Source organism: Larus michahellis, chromosome 2 (genome assembly GCF_964199755.1).
Source record: "Larus michahellis chromosome 2, bLarMic1.1, whole genome shotgun sequence".
Taxonomy (NCBI): domain Eukaryota; kingdom Metazoa; phylum Chordata; class Aves; order Charadriiformes; family Laridae; genus Larus; species Larus michahellis.
Genome location: NC_133897.1, coordinates 52,803,234 through 52,817,503, shown reverse-complemented (window position 1 = coordinate 52,817,503; position 14,270 = coordinate 52,803,234). Strand labels below are relative to the sequence as shown.

Sequence of the window (14,270 nt, the reverse complement as noted above, 5' to 3'; positions counted from 1 at the left end):
TCCATTGACTACAATGGAGTATCAGTGAGACCAGACTTGTTAATTAGGCATCGGGCACCTGCAAAAGATGGAGAAGAGGATTTCCCTGGCTCAGGATAGCATCAGAGGGAGTATATGAAGAACAGGGACACTCTGTTAGAGAGACCACAAAACCCAGCCAAGGCCAGATCAACACCACACAGCTCTGCCTGTACAGCAACACAACCCAAGGCAGGAAACTTTCACACCCCAGAGCTGACAGGCAAAACCCTCAGCAAGCGCAGCCTGCTGACGACAGAGAGCTTTTATTGGCTCAGTTCACAGCCCTTCGGGTGGCAGTTTTGACGTTGTCAGTAGAAACGCTTTGGTATAAATATAGCAGTCGGGGTTCTGCAGAGCGCACAAGACTTGGGGAAGCCCAGGTGTTCACGTCCTCTGCCCCTTCACTCTCAGCTGCAGCTTCCTCAGTTACTCCCTTCCCTCCTCCAAAGACATCCTCACTCCTAAATCTGCATTTCACTGGATCTAAGCATTGCCCCACAGATCATCTGTTTTGGATGTTAAAGTGACTGCACAACAAGGAAGCAGTGAAACATAACGTTATTTAAAAAAAAAAATAATCCAGAATTTTACAATTTTACAAAACAAAAAGGAAACTTCTTACTCCACATCTAGTGTCTTAACAAGGCATACCATTCCCTGTTTCCTCAAGTACTTCGCAAACCAGGACGCCAAAAACTCCCACTCAAGAGTACTAAAGAGTTATAAAACACCTAGGGACCTACAGCTGTGGGTTACAGCACGTTTGCGTGCAACATACTCACACCACATATTTAAAATAGTTAAAATACAGCTTAAAATACAAAGCAGGGCTTTAAGATGTGGCTCTTCACACAACCACTTTATTAGGTGAGCATACCTTTGAAAACTGAATGAAGAAACCTCAAACCCACAGCTCATGACTGACACGCTGCTGGCCTACCAGGGTAGAAAAGTCTCTACGTGAAGGCACAAAAAATTTATACCGTGGGATTTTTAGTATTACTCTCTTTTGTACTACAATCTTGGAGCGCTATAAGGAGTATATAATTGAATCATAAACTGTGCCTGGATACTCCAGCTGGCCAGAATGTGAATGAAGTACCTTGTAATTTATTCACTGGTGTGTAACTCCAGGAATCTCATCATTACACATTTCCTTTAAATACAGCAGAATTAACTTTTAAGGGATGAAAATCCTGCTGTTTCTTCAGATTTTTTTTTCAGATGCAACAATCTTACAATCATGTGCAGCCTTCATCTTGAAAACACCATTAATTGCAGGCAGCAAAATTCACACGTCAATGGGGAGGTTCTGGCTAGCACTATGGGGCTAACAAAATCAGAGCCAGAAAAAAAAAATATGTAAAAAGCCCCCAGAAAACCCAAACCAAAACCAAGGAGAGAATTAACAAAGTGTTTCATCTCTTACTTAAAATACTACTTCCTGAACATCCTTTATGTTGGAGATCAGGAACACTGGGACACTATTTCTGCAGGGCCTCAAGTGTCTCCTGGCTCTATTCCCACTTCTATTAAAAAATATTTAACTGTCTACTGCTAATGTTTCCTAAAGTAGAAAACAGCACCAAGCAGAAAGCATAACAGCATCCATTAGACTGTAACTCACTAAATATTTCTGTTCTCCCCCATTTCTTTTACAATTTCTAACCCTTCTTCACAGTTATTTCCTCTTCAATCTAGTAAGCTTTGCTGCTGTCTCTATATTCAACAGTATTAAGACAATTTTTTATGTATTTCTCAGTGATGAGGGCCCAGCCACGCACCACAGGACGTCATTTCACAGCCTTGAAAGATTCCAACCAACCAGTGGGAATGTGACTTTGGACAAGCCAGACTATTAAAACGTAAATGCGATGATAACATTGCCCTTTTATCCAGGATGGCTGGCTGCCACCACAGCAAAGAACCGGAGCTCTAGTGATGACTACTCCAACCCCGCAGTCCTATAAGAAAACAAATCATATTTTTCAGCACCCATTGTAATTAATAATGATTGGTTCATTACGTTAACAAAGCACTATTAAAAAAAAAATTGAGACGTTTCATTAGTGCAACAAAGAAAATGGCACATTAAATTAGTGGATATGATTTCCTTACCAGTTCTATTAATAATCCCTGACGGTAACAAAACTGAACGGATTATAAAAATGTGAAATATTTTCACTATGTTTATACGCTGGTTAGTATCTGCTTTATGAACAGTTTCATCTTTGGTTTTGTGAAGCTGAAAACCTGACAGGTACAGCAAGGAGCAATAAAACTCATGAAACTATTGTTACCATCTGTTTAACACCTGAAAGCCCTACCTTTAGCAAAGCGGCTTAAGCTAGCTGAGTGTTTTCCAATCTTTTTGAAAAGGCAGACACCTTTTGGCTCATCTGTCTTTGGGTACATTTCCCATCAGGAGCAACCAAGGTCCTCCCTTCAGGATGGCTGATACAGGCTGATACACAGCTGCAGTGGCCGTCCTCAAGCACTAACTCCCTTCTCTGACCTGACATAAGGGAGCTGCTGCCAACAACTCCAAGCAGGGAACACTTTTATAAGTCAGTGTAAGATTTATTCCCCACACCCCTCTGCGAGCTGCTTCCTAGTCCTCTAGCTTCAAGGAGCTGAGATCTTGTCAGCTGTTAAAGGCACTGACATTTCCCTGAACCACTTTAAACTCACAATGTGCAGTAACACTGGAAATCTTCACAACGTTCATACCAAAAAGCGCCGGTAGCTCCAGCTACTGCAATACTATTACACTTTTTGGATTAGAGTTCATATAGTTTTGCAGGTTTGTGGGAAGGAGGTTAAGAGCCTCTCTCTTCCTTCATCCCCTCAGCACTAAACCCCTTGATTTTGAGGGAGTCAGAAGTAAGCGCAGGGAGCGACACTTCATGGTACAGCCTCTGGTACAGAGAGACATCAATATCCCTTTCTTCTTCCCCACTTGAACGGTGGTGGTGCTCACTAATACTGCATACGTTTAGACTCCTGATGCTAGGGTTGTATCGGTATACTGCTATTACTAGTGACAGCACTTGCAGAAACTACAGCTATTCTTAGTCCACACACATGGCAGAAGCGATGTGCTACTTTCTTTTCTCTAATTAAGCATTTCACAACCCCTTTTGAACTACATTTCTCCCCACAGTTTGAGAACCACTGCATTAAATCAATTAACAGTCCCCAAGGGTCCAGATTTAGGTCTGAAACCCAAAACAATTTGGAAGTTCCCTTTAAAAAAAAAAACCCAAGATATCTTACTGGTTTCCTTTTAATATGCGGTGAAGTACAATGACTTCTCTGAAGAAAAAAACACACAATTAAAATGACATTTATAACATACACTGGCAGAAGAAACAACTTGAAAGACACTCTTAAAAGATAAATTTGCTGACTAAATCTAAACCTTAGAGAAAGCATTAACGTAAAGCAGCCCATGTGTTGCGCTGCACTGTATTAACATGAAATTGTCATTTGACAGTGCTCCTGTAAATTTTACCCACTGTACCAGATTTTGCTTTGAAAATAAAGCACAGCTTCCCCCCAACCCCCACCCCCCGCATCTGCTATTTAATCTATATTTAATGATCTCATGGATAAAAGTAAAACTGGAGGAAGAGACTGTATGACCAAGTTCAATTACAAACCGTTCCCTTCTTTAGCAACAGCGTTTACCTCCAATGGTGAGAAAGTCCGTCCCCAAGTTTAGAGAAATCTGTTTTTAGTACAACTTGTGTTAACACACAAGAGTGGATTTGAATGGGATAAGCTAAAATAGTTATTGTCTCCAAGTATCCATCTTGTGCCTCTCCTGGAATCTACTTCCCTTGCAGCAGCAACAGCCAAACCGTAAAGCCAGCGAACAAAAGCACCCAGGTAACCTAAAACCAGCACCAGCTTACCTAAAATAATTTGTGCTGTAAAAAAGACCCAAAAGTTGAGACTGAGTTATACATACCGGGCACAAATTTAAGCAGGCAAATTTCCATCTGAACACAAGAAATAACATCATCTTATGAAATGGTTATTTCTGGGACAAATAAGAAGATAGAACAGAGCAGCCAGCATCCTGGTTCACCTGTACAGAACCCATGCAGCCTTAACTCTTAACACTTGCCAGAAAAATCAGCCAAAAGACTGCAAGAAGAAGATAACAGGCAGGTAGTATCTACCATTCATTTATTTCCCAAATTGCACCCCTAAAAAGTCCACAAAAAGACCCCAATGCGAAGTCAGACACCAAGTCAGACACCTACATGACAGGAAGACTTAAAAGTGCAAGATCATCCCTATAACTCAGCTCTTAAAGTAATAATCAAATCTTTTCATTAAAAATTAATTTTGACCACTGTACTAATATTGCCAGTAGGGATTTATGCAGGGAGGAAGAGTCTAGAAGTTATTTTTTTCAAATCTATAATTGAGGAAAGTGATGAAAATGGGAGAAACCCAAATGAAAAAAAAACCCAAGTATTCTGGAAAAGAGTAACTAAATTCAGCCAAGTCCACCTCTCGAGGAGAAAGCAGAAAAGTACATTAGCCTGCACATGCTTTAAAATCCACTTTAACACTTACAGGCAACAGCCAGTTGCTAGGTTTACTGCAACTTAATTAGTCCCCACCTGGTAAGAGAGAGGGCAGTAAATAATATGCAGTTTTGCCCACCTTTTTAAAAGCAACTTTCCAGGAAAAAAGCAGCTGTAAAACCCTGACATCAAATAGTACATTTCCATGAATGAGAAGAAAAGTTAGGCACAGAGGCTTGTTCTGAAAAACACCTAATTATATATTAATTGTGCAGGCAAAGAGTCTCTCTAACTCAGTGAGACTAATTTTTGTATGATTAAAGTTAAAAGCATCATTGATGAACCCAGGTTGACAAAACTACAGAAACGTAGTGGGAAGCATCTACTAGAAAAAGCTCTGTTGCTCATGAAGTCCAGGTTGTCAGAAGTAATGCGCCTGAAGGGGAGGTTTTTAATGTAAAGTTTAATAACATTTGGTGGAAAAAATACTCATGAGCTCTTTTCACGCCCAACATCTTCCAGGACACCACTGTCAATCACTGTGGTTTCACAGTGACATTTCCTCATTTTGAAGATATTTTCTCCTCTTCATCGTAAAGCAAAATATGCATATACACAGCAGGTGAATTGGGATACTGTGCAACTGAATATAAATAAACGCTACCAAGCATATACAACAAGCAACCTAAAAAAAAAAATAAAATAAAATTAAAAAATCCAGATTTTCCTCTGATCTCTTATATGATATTTGTACTTCAACATTCAGAATAGCCACAGTACCCTAAAGACAAAGAACTTGCATCATGCTACAGTGAGGTTTTTTTTGTTGTTCTTTTTAAAGTAATAATACAGTGCTGTTCTTATAAATACTGTTTTTCTTGCTGGTAAGGGATCAGAGAGGGAGGAAACTGATAAGGCAAAGTTTTTAGGATATTCTGAATATATGTCAAATGGTGCTTGAATGAGCAGATCCCACTTGGGAGAGAGGCACTGACTGCAACGTCTGGTCAATGGGCAGGTCATTTCTCTTTTCTGCCTTCCTTTTCGCTCCTCCCCTTTATCATCTCTGACAGCCAGCCATCTGAGGTATGAATCATCTCCTCCACTACAGCTCTTCAACTAAATAGATATTTTAAAGGAAAGAGACTGGGGAAAAGTTAGCATTAAGTGAACCGAAGGCAGAGCTGTGCGTTTAAAAGCGTGTTATCACCACGTATGTTTTCAGGGCTCACTCCCACTCCCCATCTTCATTTCTTGTCACCACACCTGTATCTTCCATGTCAGAAAGGTGAGAGATGAAACCCTCAAACTTCATTCCCCCATTTCCCCCTGAATCAGGAGCAGGCTGCTGTTATCCTCTCCCTTTCAACCTTATTTTCCCTCTTCCTCCTCCCCATAAAGTGTCATGAGGAAGACTGCAGACAACTTGGCAGGCTGGGTCGGAAGAGTTCTACCTGACGTCAGTCAGCATTGATCTTTCTTGTCCCCTCTAAATCTTACATAATAAAGGCACAAACAAGGTTCTGGGACAGCAAGCTAATATTTCAGATAAGGTATGAGGTATTTTTTTGAGAATTACTTTAAGCCGGTTTGTAAATTAAAAAGAATAATTTTGATATTATTTTACTGCTGCTTGGAAAGAGACTGCATAATATTTGTTTGGTTTTGATTCTCACTGTACTTGGTAGCAAAAAAGCTGTTGTTCATCATGACTAACATGCATCTTTCCCCGAACACAGTGTGCACAGTGTCTACCATTTGTTATATAAGAAGAAAAAAGTAAAACATTCTTCACTCCATAAGGCAAGAGATTTGTATGTGTAGATATATCATTACTAAAAAAATTCAGCAAATGAAAATGGAGAAGCTTGGCAGGTCTGGAAATCAAACTACAAGCCCCTTTCCTCTAAAGGGGCTTTCACAGTGCCTAAAAATCATAGTGCTGTTATTCCACCACCCTCTAGTTCCATGTTTCTCCAAAGTTCACACAGGAATTTCCCAGGCATATGCCACCAAAGGGTTAACTAGAAGTGAAACTGATTGCACTGCATGAAGAAATTAAGATCCCATTTCAGTAAAACATTTTCAGCATGAATTTAAATTTTCTCCTCCCCAATAGAACTTTATGATGTACTTGGTCCCCAGATACACTAGGGTCTAATGCACATTATGAAATGCTTTCCCTCATTCTGAGTACTATTTACAGAAATAATAATTATTCCAAACAGGTAACATGGTGTATGATTTCCAAATGTTATGGGTAAGCTGTTAAATATTAAAGAGGTTGCTTTTAATATTAATACATATGTCACAAAAACAATCTCAGAGAAGTCCAGAACATAAAACACAGCACTTGTATAACTTGATTTGGTTTGTTTTCCCTCCACCTCCTCTCCCCCAAATTTCCTACAAAGAGTCTTTAATTCATGATTTGGAATTTTTTAGCTTCTATATGCTGACTACAACCAGTCTGTGAGGCCATTGCATTAGAAATAGCCAGATAAACAGGACAACCCCTGAGATTCCTGTATGAAACAGCAAAGATCCTCTTGCTCACTACTCAAGTTCCAAAATCTGCGCTTGCTGCAGTCATTCAGTATGATCCTACTCCAAATGCAAAGCACTGACTAAAAATTTGAACACTTTCCACCCAGAGGTAACATTACCACAATTTTACAGTTGAACAAAGTAAGGCACAAAAGTGTTAAGTGGGTCACACAAGCAGTAAATGCCTTATTTAAGCAGCTGTTTAAAAAGAAAAAGCAAGCAAAAGAAAAAAACAGCTAAACGCATCAACAACATTAAGCAGTAAGAGAGGAAAAGGGTTACACCCCTTATAAAAAAACCACCTTCTACCACACAGGCACCCACAGAAACATACGTGTGCATCTCAGTAAACATAAACGCAGAGACACACGCATGCAGAGAAGAACTTATTTACGTGCAGAGCCGGCCGAGCCCACATACACAGACACTTACTTGATCTATTTCCATTAACTTGGGGAAGGCACCTGGCCATTCGATCGCCACCTTCACTATATCAGCAGGAGGGGGCATTGCGACGCTGCTGTTCTTCGGAGCCAGTACAACTGGACACTAAATACTGCAGAGAGTCTCTTCTCATTCACACCTGCAGGGAGAAAGAGGAGGGGAAAAAAAAAAATGTATTGAAAAAAATCATAATACAGCAGTTCAGACAGAACTCCAGCGCTGCTGTTCTTCCGTCTCCTGCATTTTGCCTGGCTGGGCAGGTGGATGAAAAACGTATGTGTGTATGTATGGGGGAGAGCAGACGCACGGCACATATTACAGAAGCAGACACAGGACACAACGCCACGACACGCTGCACACAGCTCGACAGCCTGCTAGAAAGATGGCTGAAGCACTGAAACGTACGGTGGATAATAGGCATGCATTAGATTTAAAGAGAGAAACTATTTTTAAATATTATTAAATATGCCGGTGGGGAAAAGCCACAAACTAGAGGAAGCTGCTGTTACGGTGTCACTCCTGGACTCCCCAGGAACCTGACCCAATCGGTTAAAGCTGGCGCTCCAGGAGAAGAGATTGCCCAGGAAGTTATGGCCAGGAAACACTGTTTCTTTTAACTATAGCAATGATCTTCTGGGTGTTCACAAATAGATCACTGCACTATAGCAACCAGGATGTCAGGAAGAAGGCAGAACACACAGCAGTTTCCACATATACATACACACACGCGCACACATATCCTCACCTAACAGATCCAGAGATGCCCATATATAAATACTTCTTTATGGTAAATCTCAGACACGTGAATACACAAGGATATAGCATACATTGACAGTGACATAATCAGCTACATAAAACGTCACAGTTCTGCAAAAATATGAATGTCAATAGGCTCTCATGTCAAATAGCGCAGGCTGTGAGTTTTTGGGGATGAACCAAATCCCCAGGGTTTTGCAGAATATAAGTTCTGTCGCTTTTGGCTCAAAGTTTGCAACCTCGCAGTACCAACAGACATTTCTGATGCAGGTGCAGTGCCATCTGAGCTTGCAAACCAGCCTCCTGCAGCAGCCCTCTCCCAGCCGGGCGGTAGCAGGACTCACCACTAAAGTGGCAAAGCTCTGCAGTTCTCAGACACGGCAACCCCTGCACCCTCCTGCGGGCTTGTCAGCTCCTTGGTTTGCTTCGCCAAGTCCTCCGTGCCCACTGTGGCCTTTCCCACCCGCTCTGCCGAAACCCGGCAAAACGCCATCACGTATTGACAAAAATGGAGAGAAGCTGTAGAAATCCCCAGAGGCGCAGTCCCACTTCTTCTTAGCAGAAAAGAGAAGGAAGTGGTGAAAGCATGGACACATGCTTGCATAGATACCCTTTGAAAGAGCTAAGGCAAGAGATGAGCTGATAGAATATACGAGACATCCAAAAGTGACAAACAGGTACAGGGGAAAAAAAAAAGGCTCTGACCACCGTCAGCTGCTGCTTCAACTAACTCAGTGAACCACCCTTCTCCAACTGCAGCAGAAGCACGAACTCAGATCAGCCTGAACAAAATCACAAACCCACTCCTTTATAAAGAAGGTTTTTACCTTCCTCTCAGACTGCTTATAAGTGGGAGTTCTTCCAGCCTTCATGTATATGGTTCTACCTTTCCTTGTTTCTTGTGTGTCCTCTGGTCTACTCTGCCAAGGCTCAGTCCCCCACGTTTGCAAGCCCTGCGACATTCTACATAGCGTTCTCAACACGCGCTATGAAAGCAACTTAGGAACTTTAACACACCAGCAATTTATCTCCAACTCCCGCCGGCAGTTCTGGTGCCGACAGGATCACACATTGCCACAAAGCAAAGCGTAAGGCAGTAAATAAGACAATGGGCGGTCTATAAATAAGACTGGATTGCAGGAAGCGCCTTGAAAGACTAAACAACGTGATTAAGAAACCCAAGTGACACCATCTATGTTTGGCAGATGTTACAGGGACTGGGGAATAAACACCATTAAAGCATGCTGGTCACTAAGAACAGTCAGACATTAATTTTTGGGTGCTTTTTCCCCTGGCAGAGCCTGGAGCGGATGCAAAGCCCCTGCCGTTTCTCCCCCGACATCACAGGCTGCCGCCATTTGCATCCCCCCTTGCTGCGCCGCACACTGACTCAACCAACCAGCAAAAAACTATTTTCGGTCATCTGGTTTTTACCACATTTGAGTCAAACAGCTTCCCAGAGGTGGCACAACGTGGACTGGGGTGAGGAGAATCGAGACTTGTTGTCTGTCAGCAACGAGCTGTTAATCCACCTCAACAGTCAAATGAAACCGAGACCTTTGGCGCCTTTTTGCTGCCGCATTTACGGTGACGGCATTTCCCACCTCCTCAGCAGAACGAGGCTCAGAAGTAGTCTCAGCCTGGTGATGTTTTGGTATTAAACTACCTGCAGTGCTTAAGAGGAGCTGGCTGACCCCCGTGCCTGACTGGCAGGCTTCTCCCGGCATTCCCTGGCACGGCTCCGCATCCCTGGCAGGAGGGATGGATGCTGGAAGCCTCAGCCGGAGCCTGAGTTTACTGGCCGCAACACAAAAAGAACAGCAGCAGCTCCTGCCAGACAAACTTGACTGAGGATAGCTTCAGATGAGTAAGTCCTTATTTTCAATGGTTTTATTTTCCTCCCCACCATGTTTCCTCTACGTTTTTCACAAAAAAAAAAAAAAAAATCATCTGTAGGCCACATATCTATAGAGAGAGAAGGGAGACCTATAAAACCCAAAGAATCCACCTAATGCATGGTGGAAAACACACTTTCTTTTGACTGGGAAGACAGGGAAGCAACTCAAGCACTGTCACCTCTCACCACGAGAGGCAAAGGGAAGGTAACTCAGAGCCCAACACCTCCCCTGGCAAGTCAACTAACTCCAAAGCTCACGATGAATGTTGGAGAAAAGAAAAACATTAATTCATGACCACTGGCCACAATGATGAAAGCAAAACGGCATCGTGCAGCAAGAAATGTGAAGAAAACTTCTACTCTTACATACAAAATGTAGGCATTTAACCCTCATTTTGCATGAGCGAGTTGTGGTCCATCTTAACAAGTCACGCAGGAAGAAAGTAAATGGTTTAAGAAAGAAAAGTCAAGGAAAGTTGATGGAAAGTTAATCAAATTCAGCTATGCAAAATAAGCATTTGCATTCCAAAGCAACGTGCAAGAGAAATTCGCCTCAGCATTCAGAAGACAATTTCAATGTGACTAGTTTTTAATGCAGGCTAGCACGGATCTCCTCCTTAATTATAATTATTAATATACGTATGCTTATACAGTCACAAAACACAAAGCAAAGTGACAGATCTTTAACTAATATAAATGGATGTAGTTCCACTTCTCCCACCAGGAGAAGACCAACTCAGAGCCATCAGCGTAGTCTGAATGCAGAAAAGCATATATAAAGTCATCACTATGAATTTCTTTCTGTTTCTCTGCAGATATACTAGTCAAATGTGCTGACGTTTTTTTCCTAGTTCCTAATCTTATGAATCCAACACAGGATCCAATAGATAATTTAGTTTCGTTCTACCTATATGGCAATGACAGAAACAAATATTGGGTTGGTTTTTTTTTTCCTTTAGGCCAAAATAGATGTTTAGCTGTCATCACAAAATTATGATTGCAAAGAAAATTCTGCAATCTACAGTGCCGGCAATTACAAATTACCTACTATTTATTCCAGCGGTATGCAGTGTGTTAGACACTGCCCAGTAAAATAAGGCAGGCACAATCCCTGGTGTGAAAAGCTTCCAATTTAGTAAGCAATTTTCATGATGTGAATGAAGAACTAGAATCAATTTGAACTGCTTTTTTGTTATGCCAGCACCAGTCACGCAGTGAAAAGGATACGCACATTGCTAAAAGGTCTAGTTATGGAGTCTTCTCAAGTGCAATTCCTCTTTTACTCCCAGTGGGATCCGAGAAGCCCTGACACGTAAGAGCAACTTTGCAACTCATTTTTACAATGTTTATTTTCAAGGCAGAATCTGAAGGCAACAGGATGCATGTGAGGGCACGAGCGTATGAAGTGGAGGAGGGGTCTGAGGAAAAGGAAGGCAACTTCACTTTATTTTTCCTAATGCATGTATGCAGCTGTAACCTGGAGGAGGTTTGAGGAACTTCCGTGCTAAGCAGCAAACTATTTATAATTTGAGGGGAAAAAAGCCACAACCAAAACATGCCTACCACTTGAGTACACTTTCTTACATCAGTAGGGTTTTCAGAACTATGACAGATTAGCCTATTAAAATGCAAATTCTGCAAGTTATTGTTATTACCATATACAGTATATTTCTGCATTTCGACCATGCTATGCAGTACTTCCAGTGATCTACTAAGTCAGAGTAATAAACACTCAAGTTGGAAATCAAAGTATGTTAAATTTAATGCAAAAATGCATCAGAACAAACACGCAAGCTCTCAATTTACCTGCCTGGCTCTGAGGGATTAATTCAGCACATATGCCAGTAAAACATATTGAATCTTCCCCTTCTACCTATGTATTGCACGTGGAAAACAGGATTTTATTCATGTATGAAATGAGTTCTCAGTAGAACTTTTTTGTTTTGTTTTAAACTTGTTTTGCAATTCCCTGGCACTTTCCATACAAGGATCTCAAAGTACTTTAAATAATTTACAGCTATCAGAGCACATCTCAAGAAACAAACTGTATTCTTACTCTACAGACAAGAGAAAAAGTGTGATTAGCCGTTCTAGTCGCATATGAGAACAGCAGCCTACAACAGCTCATTTTTTTCTTTTATAGAAGAGAGGGATCGTTCAAACAGCAGGCCAGGTCAATTCATGAACAGCTGGAGTAAGGAAGCTAATGATTAAAAGGCGACCAAAGGAACACCACGTGCATTCGAGAATTTAATAAAACAAAGCATGTGTGCCTCCTCCCTGGACAACAGGCAGCGTATATAGGAATCCCGTGGAGCCAGCACATATTCCCATGGCATTTCTTCAAGGTGAAACACGGTGGACAGAGGGGAGGGCCAGGAGAAGGCAGGACAGAGCCAAGCCCTGGCCGGCGGCGCAGGGACTGGTGGCAGGAGGAAAGGGACACGGGTCCCTCCGCTCGGGACCTTACGTAAGTAACCGCTTCTTGTCAAACCTCATCAGCTTCCTCCGCTCGGCTCCCGCCGCCCCAGCAAACAGAAACTAAGCAGCAAGTTCAGCTTGGAAGGTCCCTCGGGGACCAAGTCTGATTAACGATTTTAGAAAGATAATCCAACGCTGGATTAATATCCCCCAAGAGAGTTATTTTTGGAGTTAAACTGCATGACTGAACAGCCGAGTCTAAGGAGCTGTAAACACGCTCTACCGTCTCCGCAAGAAATAAAAACAGGGCAGAGAAGCCAGGGGGCTGGATGTACACTTTGTGTACATAAAAAAGGCTTTCATGCTGCCTTTTTCCCTTTTGTTACGCGTTCAGCACTATTCACCCCAGAACTAGACAGGAGTCAAAGGCCCAGCAAACCCATGTCAGCAAAATCCACCGATGCTTTGCCACAAATGGAAGATAAAGCTCTACCGGAGCTGTGAGCTATATTCTAGTAAGTGATGGAAAAGAGGGGGTGATCTCAGAGACCAGACAACCCAGGGGGGCTGCGCTTCCCTCTGCAGCAGCAACCAGCACTGCAGGAAGACCTGACCCTACTCAACAGACTTCCATGGTTCAGAGTGGTCCATCAGCTTCCCAAGAGGAATATTTCTTTGACGCTGAACTCGCGGGATCTGATCAATAACGCATCATTAGCCCAGGAATGCACTGGTTCCCAGTGACAGGACAATACAGAATCAATGCATCGGTTCCCAGTGACAGGACGAGGGGCAACGGGCACAAGTTAGAACATAGGAAGTTCCGTTCAAATACACAGAAAAACTTCTTTACGGTGAGGGTGACAGAGCACTGGAACGGGCTGCCCAGGGAGGTTGTGGAGTCCCCTTCTCTGGAGATTTTCAAGACCCGCCTGGATGCAGTCCTGAGTAACGTGCTCTAGGGCAATCCTGCTTTAGCAGGGGAGTTGGACTAGATGATCTCTGGAGGTCCCTTCCAACTCTGAAAATTCTGTGATTCTGTGATTCAATATTATGATAAAACTAGCTCTGAACCCTTCAGGTTTAAATACACCACTTTTCCTCTCCAAAATATCTGGAAACCTAGTATTGGAGGAGCTTTTAGGAATATGGGTGTGGAATGCACAGAACAGGACAGTTTTTGTCACTGGCGAAGTCGCCCAGGAAAGATGGGGAATATTCACGTGGTTATCACCTGTCTCATTCTCACATACTCATAACCTTTCTTTACAACTTCATTACAAGTATTTTACCTTTCCCACAGTTGTCTTGTTCCTCTCCTTAGGAAGCATTTTGTGTCATTGAGGTTTCACTATCATTGACAGGACCGCTTTCAAAAAAGCACTCTTTAAAGCCTTTTTTCTCTCTAGTTTTGAAGGGTGCTTGAAAAGAAAAGGTGGAAGAAAACACAACAGACTGGATGTACTCAGAATACAACCGAGCAGGCTGTCTGGTCTTGCTTCTAAAGCACATATTGAAGCACACCAGAAAAATTCAGGTACTTATTTAACTTGAACTCCCCAGCTTCTTGGAAAATCACGCTCGTTCTAAGGAACTAACTAAGGAACTTTTAGTTACATGTCTATAATTCATAAGAGAAGGGA

General features: G+C 42.2%; 1 protein-coding gene across 5 annotated transcripts in view; it reads right to left on the bottom strand.

The window, feature by feature from the left end:
• The window catches only part of ELMO1 (engulfment and cell motility 1), a 311,733-nt gene that overhangs the window by 254,588 nt on the left and 42,875 nt on the right, over positions 1-14,270 (bottom strand). For 4 of the 5 annotated variants that reach the window (XM_074575423.1, XM_074575425.1, XM_074575424.1 and 1 more), the window contains one exon: positions 7,542-7,692. In XM_074575423.1, the coding sequence (XP_074431524.1) occupies positions 7,542-7,619 (78 nt within the window). In that variant the 5' untranslated portion in view covers positions 7,620-7,692. Of the gene's footprint in view, positions 1-7,541; positions 7,693-8,094; positions 8,301-14,270 lie in introns of those variants that run through there. The other variant, XM_074575427.1, reaches the window with a different exon arrangement.